The following is a 16,834-nucleotide window of genomic DNA, read 5'->3' as shown; positions in this document are numbered from 1 at the left end:
TGGTATTAAATGTTCTGCAGCACAGCTGTTTCAGGGGTCAAATTATTAGCACTCAGTGCTAATAACAACTCCCTCAAGTCATCCAGAGTTACACTGCTCCAAAATTAGGAGTTTGTGCCTAACATTTATATTTTCCTCTATGAAGATTCAGAGGTCCTAATTTTCTGTAAGAGGCTGTACCCCATCAGAGTTCCTTCTTGGCTATTCGTTATTTGTTATAAGGCATATAGTGAAGCTATCGAAGAGTAAGGTGAGATTGAAGCATGGTGCTTTTCTTCACTGATTATCCCAAATTATATGGTTGAAGTGGGCAGACTGAGAAGTGTTCTGAGGATTTCAAATAAATTTTCATGCAGGATAACTGCTTACATCTGCTTTAAAGACGTAATCATAATAAAGAGACCTATATGCTCATATATGCACTTCGCTGAAAAGCCTACCAATTTGCACAAAAATATTTTTAGAAGTGCAAAAGCAGCGTAGATCACTTTGAGGATATAGTGTCTTCATGTGTGTTCATATATTATTCGGATTCCAACTTGAATGCCACCCCTAGAGATTTTTCAATCATACAGTGCTCATGTATGATTTGTTCTTTCACAGTCTGTTTCAAAAAATTCAATTCCCATACTTGCCACATGCTAATGAAGTAGTCTTTGGTAGCCAGAAATGCCTTTCAATCCTTATACGTTGTCTTAACTCCATAGATTTAAATGACGCTTCAAAAGTAAGCTGAATTTCCCTTCAATTGGTGGGATGGCGGTTTAGAAATACCGCCCACCCATGTGAACCCACTGTTAACCTGTATAATTTTCTCACATGGCCATATTTACACATGTAGAACCGATTTAAGTAGTAATGCAATTCGATGTAGGATTACTACTGGTAGAAAATTGAGTCCTGATGGAATCATTAATTTCCAGCAGCAGAACCTGCAGGACACCTTAGCAGGGGATGGGATTCTAGCAGCGTGAAGGACTCCTAGACTTTCAGATGCATTAGTAAAGGTGCTGCTACCTGAAGTTAGGGCTGGACTGGAGAAATCTTGGAAACTAGTGAATACTGATGCAGTAACTAAAATACTACAGTTAATTAATTGAAACTATTGTAAAAAGAAGAGTGCAGATTATATCTTAAACATCAACCGATTGGCTGGCTGCTTCCTTTTTATCTATTTATGTGCATGCTGCCAATGCAAGGTGGTTGGTAAAAATGGTGACCAACACTTGCACAGTCTTCACAGCTGGATTTCAGTTAGCTCAGGTGACTGGGTAGCTGCTTTGTGATGTCAACAGCGTAGGTTCAATTCCCGCACTGGCCAGGCTACCACGAAGGTCCTGCCTTCTCAACTTCATCCCTTGCCTGACCCGTGGCGACCCTCAGGTTAACCTCACCCCAGTTGACTCTCCAGTGAGAGAGCAACCCTATGGTTCTCTGAGACTATGTCGATTATACCTTCACCAAGAGGACACCAATAGCATTTCAAAAATATTAAACTAATCAAGGGGCTGGGGGAACTAAATACAAATATCATTAGAGATAAACTATTAGGGAAACTAATGGGGCTAAAGACCAATAATCCCTGGATCCAATGGCTCGCATCCTCAGATTTGAAAGGAAGTTGCTACAAAGATGGTGCATGCAACAACTCTTAAATTCTGGAAATGTTCCAGAGGATTGGAAAACTGCCAATGTAACACCCTCATCCCAAAAGGGAGGGAGACAAAAAAAAAGTGTCTATAAGTCAGTTACCTTAACATCTGATACTGGGAAAATGTTTGAATCTATTTTAAAGGGTACAGTTGTAAAGCATTTAGAAATCCATCATATAATCAAGCAGAGTCAGCATTGCATCATGAAGGGGAAATTATGCCTGACAAATGTATTACTGAATATTGAATATCCTTTATTGTCACTTGTACTCCAGTACGGAAGTACAGGAGTACAGTGAAAAGTTTTTACAATGGCTGCCTTTTAATGGTGCCATCTTAAGTACAAGTACCTAGGTATAAATTTTACAGAGTAAAGAAAATATAGCGTCGTTATACAAGAGGATTAAAAAGAAAGCATAAGCGTCACTTACAGTGTCTGAGAAGGAGTTAGGAATTAGGTACTTATAACGTTGTGAAAAGGATTTAAGTTACAGTCCAGTAAAGAGTTGCAAACAGCAGCAGTTCAGCACGTGGTGTTAGGCCAAAGTCCAGCAACTGTCCCGCATCACTCCTGCCTCCAGATCGCTCCTCACCGGCACTTTGCGGCAACAAAGTAAGTTGCCCTGTACCTGGATTTGCCTCACTTCATGCAGCTCCAGGAGTTGAGACACCCCTGCTGCCGTTGCTCTGGGACCCAGCCGGCCATGCTCGTTCTGCTGTCGTCCCTCCGGGAATTTGGTTTGTGACTCAGTCCACACTCACTTTGCTGCTGCTGCTGCAGGACATGGCCTATGCACTCAGGTCCCACCCGGTCTCCGGTCGTGACTTGTCACCCTTGACTCCAGGTAGGGGGTAGTTAAAAGATTGGGGGAGGCAGGAGGAAAGTTCCACAAGAGGAGAAAAAAAAATAAAAAGGAAAATGGAAAAGGGACTGGCGAGCAGAGGAGCTCTGATTGGAGTGTCTTACCCTGCCACCATCTTGCCAGAGATAAGAAGTAGGATAGGGAAAAGAGAACCAGTAGACATAATATATTTGGATTTCTAAAAGGTATTCAATATGGTACACACACAAGGTATTTAATAAAGTTAGGTCCTTTGACGTTTGTGTTGCGAAGACCCCATGTCATGAAGTACACAAAGTTTGGGAATATGTTAAAGTTATTTTATCCTCTTTCGTAATTAGAGTCATAGATAACTACAGCACAGAAAGAGGTGCTTTGGCCCATTACATCCATGTCACTTAAAAACAGCCACTTAACTATTCTAATCCCATTCTCCTGCATTTGGCCCATAGCCTCGTATGCCTTGGTATCGCAAGTGCACACCTAAATATTTCTTAAATGTTATGTGTGTTTCTGCTTTTACCACCCCTTTAGGCAGTGAGTTCCAGATTCCCACCACCCCAAGTGAAAATGTTTCTCCCTATCTATCCTTCTATGCCTCTTGACATCTTACAAAAGTCAATCATGTTCCCTCTCAATCCCTTTATCTTTTAATCCAATGCTGTATATGGTCCCACACATTTTCTCTACTGGAACATGTTGATCCTATTCTCTCTATCTTTCCCTCTTGAATGCTATTCAAATTCAATTCAAAATAATTTAACCACAAAATTGATCTTGGATTCATCTTCAGATAGAAAAATAAAACAAAGTAAAACCCTGGTTACTATTTTTGACTTCAATAAACTTTTAAGGAAGATCAATTTTGAAAAAAAAATTACATGTTGTTAAAAATCTTACCTAATAAAGCCAACAATCCCATGACAGTGAGCACTGGTTTGCGAACCATTTGCACATGTGGAGGTTTTGTATTGTTCATCTGAAACCTTGCAGTCAGTGTTCTTTGTGTAAAGTAATTTGGGTAATAGTTCAGGAAGCCATTATCATTGCTAAGCAATGTAAAGTTTATTGTGTTCTGCGGATTCGAAATTAGTAGATTCTGGTGCTGTGCTATTACCTAGCAGAAAGCAAGAAAGAAAACATTAAAGCAATTATAGTAACTAAAATAAATTCTAATTGCAACAGCTGTAACTGAGTCTTAAAACTTTGTGTCACTGCAGTGTACTCCTTGTCTAAATGCAGTTAAAAATGGAGGTGCCATATTGAGACAGAAGTTTATTTGAGGCCATTAATAAAAATAAAAACCAGAAGTAGTTTGAAAACTTGAGTAATTTGTATTGGTAGGCTTACTTGGTCCTTCAGGTTTCCAAAACCAGAAATGTTTTTACTTCCTTCACAACATCTATAAGTAATAGGTCTGATCCTCCCTCCTCACTACTGAAGTTACATTTACCAACCCACAGGAATCCTGCAGTTCTGAACACAAAGGATGAAAATACAAATACAAAACTAAACAGAATGAAACTGTTCTTTAGAAAGTGTTTAATTTAAGTCCAACCATGTCTTAAAATGCATTTATCTGTTCGAAATGTCAAGAAGTGTCAAGATCCAGATTTGCATCATAATTTGCCAACAAATGAATTTCTAGCCTTAGCTACAGTTTGGAGCACAGCCTATATCATGTATCTTAACAAGTATGCAACCAACAGTATGAGTTGACAGTTAATCATGTAGACCTATTTTGGTTAGTGTGGAGCTGACAGAAGGCTCGAATAGAGATTTCAACTCCCCCTCCCATTCCTCAGACGACATGTCCATCCTGGGCCTCCTGCAGTGCCACAACGATGCCACCCGAAGGTTGCAGGAACAGCACCTCATATTCCGCTTGGGAACCCTGCAGCCCAATGGTATCAATGTGGACTTCACAAGCTTCAAAATCTCCCCTCCCCCTACCGCATGCCAAAACCAGCCCAGCTTGTCCCCGCCTCCCTAGCCTGTCCTTCCTCCCACCTATCCCCTCATCCCACCTCAAGCCCCACCCCCATCTCCTACATACTAGCCTCATCCCGCCCCCTTGACCTGTCTGTCCTCCCTGGACTGACCTATCCCCTCCCTAACTCACCTTCACTGGCTCCATTCCCGCCTCTTTGACCTGTCTGTCTCCTCTCCACCTATCTTCTCCTTTATCCATTTTCTATCTGCCTCCCCCTCTCTCCCTATTTATTTCAGAACCCCCTTCCCCTCCCCCATTTCTGAAGAAGGGTCTAGGCCTGAAACGTCAGCTTTCCTGCTCCTCTGATGCTGCTTGGCCTGCTGTGTTCATCCAGCTCTACACCTTGTTATCTCAGAAGGCTGGAATAGGCAGAATGCTGTCCTACTGATCCAGAAGTAGTGCATGGGTGGAAATCAACAGAGAGACTGAAAACAAAATAAAGTGGTGTGCTTTTGATGCCTTTATGGTGTTCTTTTCATGTTTCTTTTAAATGGAACAAGTGATTGTCATAAATGATAACAAATAGTAAGAAACGATAAGAACAAGTAGATCTATATACATTTGAAGAAAGAGCATGGTAACTGTTTTGGTTAATGGGATTTTCATAAATCTGAACTTGCATTATTACTTGAGATTATTTGCCCTTTATACAACAAACAAGCCAGTTACAGTTAACATAACAAATGAATGACAGTGTCACTGTGTATGGCAAGATTTAAGCTTGGAATGTACAGGAATTGTAATAGAATGGAGAAGGCAAGAGGGCGTGCCAGAAGCAGCACCAAGTATACATAAAAATTAGCAGTCAACCTGATGAAGCTAAAAAATAGGACTACTTACTAGCCAAGCAGTGTAAGTAACATACATTAAACAGAGCTAAGTAAAACAACATCCAACAGATCAGATCTGAGTTCTGCAGCCCTGCAATGTCCTATGATAGAGTTCTTCATTAATATGGATAGCAATGTTGCTGATTCTGAGACTAGGGTCCTGAATCCAAATAAAAGGTGGTAAAAGTTGGTAAAGGTGCAAGCTGGCTATGATAATTTGGGGAACTTTACTTAAAGGGATGATAGTGGATAGGCAATGCAAACATTTAAAGAGTGCATGGAGGAGCTGCAACAATTATTCATTCTTATAATAATAAAACAAACAGCTGCATATTCTGGGGATCTGAAACAAAAACAAAAACTGCTGGCAAAACTTAGCAGCATTGGCTGCATCTGTGTGGAGAAAGAAAAGCTAATGCTTTGAGTCCAGTGACTCTTAATCAGAATTGAACTGTCCATTCTTGTCTGGCAGAGAAATAAAAACAGGGAAGTGGCTATACTAACAAGGAAAATTAGGGATAGTATTAGATCGAGGAACAAACATAAAAATTGGCCAAGAAAAACAGCAGACTTGAAGATTGGGAGCAGTTTCAAGTTCAACAAAAGAACACAAAGGGATTGATTAAGGGGGAAATAGAGTATATGAGAGTAAGTTCGCAAGGAACACACAAATTGATTGTAAAAATATCTGGAGGTACGTGAAGAGAAAAATATTAATGAATGCAAATGTAGGTCATTTACAGTCCAAAACGGGTGAAGCTATAATGGAGAACAGAGAGATGGAAGACCAATTAAATACATATGTTGGTTATGTCTTCACAAAAAAGAACACAAATAACTCCCTAAAAATGTTGGAGAACATAGGGACTACAGAAAGGGAAGAACTGAGGGAAATCAGTATTAGTAGGGAAGTAGAGGTGGGGAATTTGATAGGATTAAAGACTGATAAATCGCTAGGACCTGACAATCTACATCCCAGAGTACTTAAGGAAATGGGTCTAGAGATACTGGATGCACTAATGGACATCTTTCAAGATTCTATAGACTTTGGAATGGCTCCTATGGAGTATTTAATGCAACTCCACTATTTAAAAAAGGTAGAAAGAAAACAGGCAATGATAAACCAATCAGACTATCATCAATATTGGGGGAAAATGCGAGAGTCCATTATCAAGATTTAAGAACCAAAAACAGTGGAAAACTCTACTGGACAGAGTCAGGATGGATTTACAAAAGGGAAATCACGCTTGACAAATATAGTCAAATTTTGAGAGGATACAAGATGTAGAGTTGATAAGGGGGAGTCAGTGGATGTGGTTTATTTGGATTTTCAGAAGGCTTTTGACAAGGTCCCACATGAGAGATTAACTTGTAAATTAAAGCACATGGCATTGGAGGTAGTGTACTGACATGTATAGAGAACTGGTTGGCAGACAGGAAACAAAGAGTAGAAATAAGTGGGTCTTTTTCGGAGTGACAGCCAGTGACACAGGGATCAGTGCTTGGACCCCAGCTATCCACAAATTATATCAATGATTTTGATGCAAGAACCAAATGCACTATTTCCAAGTCTGCAGATGACATAAAACAGGGCAGGAGGGTAAACTGTGAGAAGAATGCAGAGATACTTCTGTGTGATTTGGACAAGTTGAGTGAGTAGGCAAATGCATGGAAAATGAAGCATAATGTGGATAAATGTGAGATTATCCACTTTGGTAGCAAAAACAAGACGGTAGATTATTATCTGAATGGTGACAGGTTGGGGAAGGGGGAGGTGCAACAAGTCCTGAGTGTTCTTGTACACCAATCAAAGTGAGCATGCAGGTGCAACAAACGGTGAAGAGACAAATGGTATGTTTGCCTACACAGTCAGAGGATTCAAGTACAGGAGCAGGAATGTCTTTCTACAATTGTATAGGGGGCCTTGGTGAGACCACATGTGCAGTAGTGTGCAGTTTTCGTCTCCTTATCTGAGGAAGGATGTTCCAGTTATGGACGGACTGCAACATAGGTTTACCAGACTGATTCCTGTGATAGTAGAACAGACATATAGAGAGATTGGATCAGTTAGGACTATATTCACTGGAGTTTAGAAGAATTGAGGGGAGGAATCTCATAGAAGCACATAAAATTTAACAGGACTAGACATGCTAAATGCAGGAAGTATGTTCTTCATGAGTGGGGAGTCCAGAAGCCGGGTCACAGTCTAGGGATTCGGAGTAAGTTATTTAGGACTGATATGAGGAGAAATTTCTTCATCCAGAGAGTGGCGAGCCTGTGAAATTCTGACTGAGACCAAAATATTGAATGCTTTCAAGGAGTTAGAACGTAGTCCTTAGGGCTAAAGAGTATGGGGAGAAAGCTGGAACAGGGTACTGAGTTGAATAATCAATCATGTTCATATTGAATAATAGAATAGGCTTGAAGGATCAAATGGCCTACTCCTATTTTCAATGCTTCTAAGTTTCTGGACATTACCAATGACCAGAAACTGAACAGAACCCGCCATAAATAAGCTACGGCTGTAAGAGCTGGTCAGATGCTGGGAGATCTGCAGTGAGTAACTGACCTTTGGACTCCTCAAAGCCTGTCCAATACTGACAAGACACAAGTCAAGAATGCAATGGAATAATTCCTACTTGCCTGGATGAGTACAGGACCAACAACACTCCAGAGGTTCAACTCCATCCAAAACAAAGCAACCTGCTTAATTGGCACCTATCCAACACCTTCAACACTCACCTTCTGCACCACTTATGCATAGTGGTAGCAACGTGTACTAGCTACAAATGCACGGCAACAACTAACAACACTGTTAGGATGAATTTATCCAACATCCACTACTATGGTTCAAGAACACAGCTCACTACTGTTGATTTTGGCAGGGGGTTTGATCACAGTGACCTAATATTGGCAGTCAACAATCTGCAGCAATTTCCAATAGTTTATTGAGTTTGTTAAGAAGCAGCAGTCTAGATTTGACACATTAGTTGATTAGACAAAGAAAAGTATACAACCATGATAATTGGGGATTGTTCATTGGTACCAGAAGACAAACAGGCTGTTGGCCCAGAGGGTATTGGTTTCATTAAAATTTGAAAGCAGAATCCTGTTCTCTAGTCAAGGTGTTAGAGAAATCTGCCCTGGATCTTCCTCCTCTTCTTCTGGTCCCTCTTACATCTGGAGAAAACAGCTTTCCAAGGACTACCTGATGAGGACTACTGCATACAAGGACAGCCCATGTCCTCTGTCTCTGAGCATTTGTGGATATACTCTATTTCTAGGGGTTGGTAACTTACACCCTGTCAATCAATTGTTTGAATCATTTTGGCCATTGACCATGGGACAAAATTCATGGCGTTGGATGACTATTGACCTGCTGCCCACCTCCATCTGAAGGTTCGTTTTCATTCTTTCTAAGAACAAAATCATCTTGTTTACAAAAAATTTGCACTCCTAATAGGGTAACGTGGTGGCTGATATATCTTTTGTTTACACTGGTAGAAGGCTAGTTATTACTGTAATACTGTTAAATACCAAAATACAAAATATTAAATTACTGGAGATACTAAATTTGGAATATTAAAAGCATGCAGTTTTAAAAAAGACCACAATTTCCAGTCCTACAATCTTAAGGGCATTAGGGATGGGCAATAAATGATGGCCTAGGCAGCAACACTATGGATGAATAATGACAATGACATATTTGTGAAGTATTAATATTGAGTCATGCTACATTTTAATCATAGGTAAAAGTCAATTTGGGTTTAATTTTTTTTTTAAATACATTTTTTCAATAAAGTTTATTTTGACTGATAATGAGGTGAAAGTCTGGATTCAGCACGCAAATTTGGTCCTAACTACTAATTACCTTAATTTTAACTTGTCTGGAGGTGCTAAACCAGACATTGACAAATGCAGGACTCAAGTGCTGATTAAGTGCATTTTTTGCAGAATTGTATATTTGGGTTGCTCACATACACTTCCACTAGAGGTGCAGAGTGCTCTGGCTGACTCACAGCAGCGCACTGAGCATGCTTTAGGGACCAATAGAGATGGTGCATAGATCCTCAAGGTTCTGGTGGTGGAGGTTAAGAAGAAGAGCTGTTCTATACCTACAAGTGGGACGAACCATGTTCATCTTCCATCTTCTCCTGTCCCTTTCGCCTGCACCAACTATTTTGCCTGGCCTCATATCCAATTCCTTTGTTGACCACACAGAAAGGGATCTAGAATGATGCTGATGACTAAGTGGCATTTGTGTCACAAGATAATGGCCATGTTGAAGAGAGAATCTAACAATCTCCCCGTAATATTCAATGGTATTATCATCACTGAATCACCATCTATCAACATCTACTGTGGGGGAAAATTACCATTCACCAGAAAAGTAACTGGACAAGACACAAAACTATTGTAACTACAAAAGCAAATCAGGTACTGGAAATTGTGTGACAAACTCACCTCCTGACTACCCATTGACTGTCCACTTCCTACTAGAAATACTAGAAGTGTGATGTAATAGTTTCCCCTTATGTGGATGAGTGCAACTTCAGAAACTTGACACCATTCAAGACAAAGCAGCCCACTTGATTGGCACCTCATCCACCATCTTAAATATTCATTCCCTCCAACTTTAGTGCACAGTGGCACGGATATGTACTGTCTACAAGACGTACTACAGCAATTCATCAAGCCTCCTTTGACAGCATCCTCCAAATGCATGCCCTCTACCACTAAAGGTTAGACTAGCATACACCTGTCAAATTCACCATCTTCAATTTCTCCTCCAGTTCATTCACCACCCCTACTTGGCACTATTTGCAATTCCTTCATTAGCACTTGTTCAAATTCCCTTCCTAACAGCACTGTGGCAGTACCAACACTAAAAGGACTTAGAGAAGGCATCTCACCACCTCCTTCTTGAGGACAATTTGGAATAGGTAATAAACACTGATCTTGCCAGCAATACCAATATCCCAAGATCAATTAAACACAAAAGCACCTACTCTTCATAGAAAGAACAGAATTCATAGAATCCATATCCTTAGAATCTCTACAATGTGGAAACAGGCACTTCGGCTCAACAAGTTCACACCGACCCTCAGAGCATCCCACCCAGACCCATACCCCTATAAGCCACCTAATCTACACATCCCTGAACACTATGAGTAATTTAGCCTGGCCAATCCACCTAGCCTGCACATCTTTAGACTGCGGGAGGAAACCGGAGCACCCGGACGAAACCCATGCAGACACGAGGAGAATATGCAAATTCCACAGACAGTTGCCCGAGGGGGAAATCGAACCCAGGCCCCTGGCACTGTGAGGCCCCTGTCATGCCGCCTTCTTGGTGAATGAATAGAGCAGTAAGATTGAATAGCATGTCACTTCCAGGTGAAGGCTTCTGAAAATTTCCAGAATAAATATTGCCAGCGCTGGCGGTCTCAAACGTGTCCTAGAATGCCTTTTGATATGTTTCAAATGCTATCTTTATAGTTCGAACAGCTCCTCTAAGCAATGCTTGAAATTAACATTAATATGTGTTACTCTCAAACAGCCTGCTGTTTTAAGAAATGACAAACAACCTCTTTAATGAAACTAGCAGACATCTTCTAAGTGTAAACTGGTCCCACATCAAATGTCCTGGTGGACATTTCTAACATAGGCAGTCCATCATCAAGTCTCTATGAGTCTCATTATTAACTGCAACATCTTCCCTCACTCACTGTTACCCACCCTGACTCCCAGACAGTTCATTAACCCTGCATGCCCTCTGCACTGCCCACTCACTCGCTCAGGGCACCTCCCCATCTGTACCAAAAGTAAAAGTTATGCACCCATTTTCATCTCCCTTAACACCCACTTGCTCTCATTCCAGGAGAAAAACAGCCCACAATAGAGCAGAAAGAATCAAGTCGGATGGTGAACTGCCCAAAATTTGTTTCTCACCTCTTATGTGGTGAGTATGTTGACTCTGACCATTCAAGCAGACAAAAGACTGTGTCCAAGGCCCTGGACTTGTATCAGAGTCTACCTATGACTTACTGTGTCGGCATCCCCTGACCAAAGGCTGTCTTCCTTGACATGACTGAGAACTATTGACAACCATGACAACTCTCCTGGCTTTGAGTCTACACTAATCTGCTAGTCAAGCTGTCTTACTGATGCAACAGCATTATAATGATAATTATCAGTGCAATCCCAAGCTGTAGCACTGAAATACAGATGCATATGGTAAGTAGATCAGAGATGTGTCATAACGGTTCTTACAGCCTGGTACATGTCAGATGCCAATGTCTGTGGATGTAGGGTGTGTGGGGCCAGGGCCCATGAAGTATTCTCTGAGATGTCCAACATGAAGGTCTTTCAGTGCAAGTGGTGGACTGCAGTTACCAGGTTCTCACTTTAACTTCCATGTTGAGAATTCTTGACAACTAGGTTAATCGAAGTGTTTGGGGAAATTGGAATCTAATACTATTGAAGTGTGTTGTGGCATTAATAAGGCATTTAACAAATTACGATCCCCTGAATCTGCAATTCACCATTGCATAACAAGAAATTTGCCTGTTTAGCAAAACCATAAAAGATGCACCCAACATCAAGATTTTGCCACAATTCTGCCCACAAATCCAACCACAGCCCAATTCATTCAGACCTTTATAAGACTTCACCTATTGTTCTCTCCTAAGAGATAGCAATTAGGTTATACTACATGGCTGTAGACTGTAGAACTAACAATCAGCAATAAACTGACTGGTTCCTTTCAAAAACAGTAATTCATATGCCAGTAGGTGGAGCTATTCCAAAGCTTCCGAGTTACATGTAGTCCTTTTAGACTAATTACCTTATACAACATTAATCACCCCCAATCTCTTTCAATAGATATTCTGGGAGTTTTATTGGATGATCCCTAAAGAGTCGCCTGGGAGACTGGGCTGAGTATGCTTGTTCATCCTAATGCATACAGAGTGCTTGATACGATTTTGCCCACCACCCTATAACTCTCAGGTTTCCCAAGACCTGGGATTCATGCAGGAGGCTGCTATCCCAATTTTTCATCAAGAAATCTTAATCTGAATTAGCTTCCCAAAGAAGGTCAACTAACACTCTGGTTCACTTGATATAAATGAGGTAATGAGAACAATGATAGCACTTCCAATCCACTTTCCACAACATCCCACCAAATATAAATGATTACTACCGTCTCATAAATGGCAGGAAGAGATGCAACAATGTATCCACAAGAAGACACCAGACTGAGAAGACAATTTCTACTGAAAGATGATGTTCCGTTTTTGCATATTGGTCTTCTTTTGTATTCATTATGTTTATTGAGAGAAAGAGCAAAATAAATTAGATTTTAAAATGTTAAATCATATCATAGCTATACTGCATTTACTCTTGTGTTGTAAAAACAGCATGCCAAATATAAACCCACTTTCCCATAAGAAAACATAAGCTCCTGAACAAAAATTTTACATTAAAAAAACTTACTAGCTGCCTCAGTGTCCTTCAGATATTGTCAGCATTACAGATGCCAGTCTTCATCCAATTTGAATCTCTCCACATGACACCAATACTGGATACTGCAAAGGCTACAGGCCCTAACAATATTCTTGCTTTCAAGAACTTGCTGTGCTCCTATCCAAGCTGTTCCAATAAGCTACAACTGGCATCAACCCAACAATGTGGAAAACAGCTCAGATACAACCCGTACACAAAAAAAGGGCAAATCCAGAGCCAATTACCACACTGTCAATCTACTCTCAATCATCAGTAAAGCAACAGAAGGTGTAACTAACAGTGCCAAAAAACAATGCTTGCTTAGTAATAATTTGCACACACTTAGCTTGGGTTCTATCGGGGCCACTCAGCTCCTGACCTCATTTGTTAAAACGTGAACAAAAGAACTGAATTCTAGAGGCAAGGTGAGAATGACTGTCCTTCACATCAAGGCACACTTGACCTAGTGTGGCATCAAGAATCTCTAGCAATACTGGAATCAATGGGGATCAGAGGGAAAACACTCCACTGCTCAGAGTCATACCTGGCATAAAAGGGAAATAGTTGTGGTTGTTGGAGATCAGTGTTTTTCACTCCAGGACATCTCTGCAGGAGCTCCTCAGATGACTGTCCCAGCTCCAGCCATCTTCAACTGCTTCATCAATGACATTCCCTCAAACTTAAGAATAGAAGTGGGAATGTTCGCTGATGACTGCATAAGGTTCAGCATCGTTCATGACTCCACAGATACTGAAGCAGCCCATATTCAAATGCAAAAGACATCAACAATTTCCAAGGTTGGGCTGACAAGTAGCAAATAACATTTGCGTCATACATATTCCAGGCAATGAACATTTCCAACAAAAGAGCAATTCTAATCATTGCCCATTGACATTAGATGGCATTACCATCACTGAATCCTCCACTAACATCATCCTGCGGGTTACCATTGATCAGAAACTGAACTAGCCATTTAAATGCTGTGGCTATAAGAGCAGGATAGAGGCTAGGAATCCTTCAACGTGTAACTCACCTCTTGACTCCCCAAAGCCTGTCCACCATCTACAAGCCACAAGTCAAGAGTGTGTTGGAATACTTCTCACTTGCCTGGATGAGTGCAGCTTCAACATTACTGAAGAAACCAGAACAAAACAGCTCACTTAATTGGCACCATATCACAGATATCGACTTCCTTCACCACCGATGCTTAGTATCAGCAGTGTCTACCATCTACATGATGCAGATCAGCAATTCACCAAGGTTCCTTAGACAGCACCTTCCAAACTCTCAACAACTACCATTGAGAAGGACATGGGCAGCAGATACATGGGAAAACCACCACCTTCAAGTTCACCTCAAGCCACTCACCATCCTGACTTGGAAATATATTGCTGTTCTTTGGAACTCCTTGCCTCATAGCATTGTGTCAACTTACATCAAATGATCTACAACAATTCAAGAAGACAGCTCGCCGCAATTTGTCAAGGGAAATTAGGGAAGGGCAAAAAGTACTGGTCTAGCCAGCGATGCCCAAATCTCATGAATGAATAGAAAAAAGCTAACTGACCCAAAAATACCCTTACTAACAACAAGAACTCTTAGCAGCATAAGAGGTGTCAATTTCTCTTACAAGGAGAAGTGTTATGATGGGCTCGAAAAGTGGGAAGGATGTCTACTTTGGACAGGTTGGATTTTCCCATTCAATTACATTCTTCTCAGCTCATCATATTTGCATGCATGTATAAAATGCCGAATTTTATAGGAAGGAAGTTCCGAAGCCCACCAGGTCCTTCTGGGCTCCAACATTAGGCCTTCATATTTAAAAGGGATATAGATATGTACATACAAAATGGCATTGTGGGTGTTTTAGCACAAAATAAACTGTAGTGGTTCAAGAAGGCACCTCATCACCACCTTCTTAAAGGCATTAGGGATGGGCAACAAATCTGGCCCAGCCAGCAATGCCCACATCCCAAAAATGAACTAAGAGAAAGTGGCATGCTATGGAGAATGAGAAAATTGTGTGACAACAGTGGGTCTTAATAACAGTAAGATGATGTTCACTGCCAAGTGAACAACTCAGGTTTCTGCACCCCCATCCATTCTGGCTCCAATGACAATTAAGCATTCAGTCATAAATAGCATTTGGCCTCTCTGTTGGATGAACATAAGCTATGGCCCAACAGATGACTTGCAGAGATACCTGCTTCCCAAGGGGAAGCAAACACTTCCCAACATTTAGGAAGATGAGAAGGGCTGGAAATAAGAAGTAGTTCAATGAAATAAACAGGGAGTCAAATAACTGGGGGGAGGATGTGGAAGCTGAGCTGGAAGACTCTATGATGACAGATGGTTTAGGACTAAAGTATTAGGGTAGATGTTCACCCCTGGATTAGTGTTGCTTTCCATGTACAGGTGATGATGCAGCTGATAATCTGGCTTCTTTCAGTACCACTGGATTAAAATCATGGAACTCCCAGCACAGCATACCAACGCCAAATGGTCTGAAGCAATTCAAGAAGTCAACTCACTACTAGCATCTCAAGGGCAACAACGGGTGGGCAATTAATCCTGGCTGAGCCACCAAAGCCCATGTCCCTGAATTAATATAAAGTCTATCTACCGCTGTGTTATTTAATGATGCAGCCTCTAACACATTCCTAGGCAAGTGACAAAAAAAACTAATCTCTGTTCTAAAAGCGGGACCCCTAATTTTAGAACAATGTCCACTAGTTCTTGGCTTATTTACAAGAAGAAACATCCTTTCCACATTCACCTTGTCATGACATAAGTATCATTTATATACATAAACCAAGTAATAGAATAATATAATATAGAAGAGGCACTTCAGCCCATCAAGGTAGTACTGCCAAAATATGCTTCCACCTAAATGCACTAGGCACATAGGCGTAAATGTTACGACACTTCAAGTGCTCAAGCAAGTACTTTTTGAAAGATTTGACAACACTATTCTTGCAATCTATTGCCCCATCTTCAATCTCCCATTCCTCCCCAGCGTCACCTTCCAAATATTTCCTACAACTCCACATTCAAGGGGTGGCACGGTGGCTCAGCGGCTAGCAATGCTGCCTCACAGCACCAAGGTCCCAGGTTCGATTCCACCCTGGGGCGACTGTCTGTGTGGAGTTTGCACGTTCTCCCCATGCCTGTGTGGGTTTCCTCCAAGTGCTCCAGTTTCCTCCCACAGTCCAAAGATGTGCAGGCTAGGTAGACTGGCCATGCTAAATTGCCTGTAGTGTTCAGGCACCAACACCACATTAGCAGTTATACTATTATGCCTCCAGCTATTAACACCAGTAGAACAAGATTTCTCATTTTGTGAAAAACATTTGTTTGCTGTTTTCTGGGTGGTACATTTTGCATTCATAATTGGCCTTAATACTCTTACTATTATATATGAACATACCCCTATCCAGTTACTGCCGAATGGACATCTTAAGGATGGTAATGTTAGTCAGAATAGAATTGCTCAATTGACATTTATGTTACAAGGCTTGTACATTACAGTTGAAAAATAAACGAACAAAAAAATACCCTTTCTAGCAGACACACATGTTTGTGCTGCAGTTCAAGTAAATTAATCTAAAGGACCATTTGTTCCAAGGCGGTGCTAGGGAAGTTGGGGGGAATATGGTAGAAGACAGTAACTGGAAGACAGGATGTGACATTTATGTGGATACTCAAACTTGGGTAACGCATGATGCTCTCCTTTTAAAATTACCAAGCAGTATGAGCACACAAGCTGCAGTATTAGCAGCAGTAGCCTGCATAGTGAATCACCCTGAATAACTCTTGACCCCATCAGACTTTACGCTGATAGCATGTATGTTTGTAATAGCCTGACTGATTTCCTTCTGCTCTGGGAAATGAGGGGTTTTGTGTCAGCAGACGGGAAACCATTACACTTAGCACCAGTACTGAAATATATTTTGGAACAGACAAGAGATGGAGAATGTGGGATCATTAAAGTTAAAGCCCATAAGAGATCAT

The 16,834-nt window shown here is 41.0% G+C and overlaps 1 protein-coding gene across 5 annotated transcripts in view; it reads right to left on the bottom strand.

The window, feature by feature from the left end:
• idua (alpha-L-iduronidase) overlaps positions 1 to 16,834 on the bottom strand; it is a 208,306-nt gene that overhangs the window by 30,639 nt on the left and 160,833 nt on the right. For all 5 annotated transcript variants that reach the window (XM_048595980.1, XM_048595995.1, XM_048595989.1 and 2 more), the window contains one exon: positions 3,395 to 3,611. In XM_048595980.1, the coding sequence (XP_048451937.1) occupies positions 3,395 to 3,611 (217 nt within the window). The remainder of the gene's footprint in view (positions 1 to 3,394; positions 3,612 to 16,834) is intronic.

The sequence above is a fragment of the Rhincodon typus genome, chromosome 1, assembly GCF_021869965.1.
Source record: "Rhincodon typus isolate 14 chromosome 1, sRhiTyp1.1, whole genome shotgun sequence".
Classification (NCBI taxonomy): domain Eukaryota; kingdom Metazoa; phylum Chordata; class Chondrichthyes; order Orectolobiformes; family Rhincodontidae; genus Rhincodon; species Rhincodon typus.
Note: the sequence above shows the minus strand (reverse complement) of the source record. Positions and strands in the feature narration are given on the sequence as shown.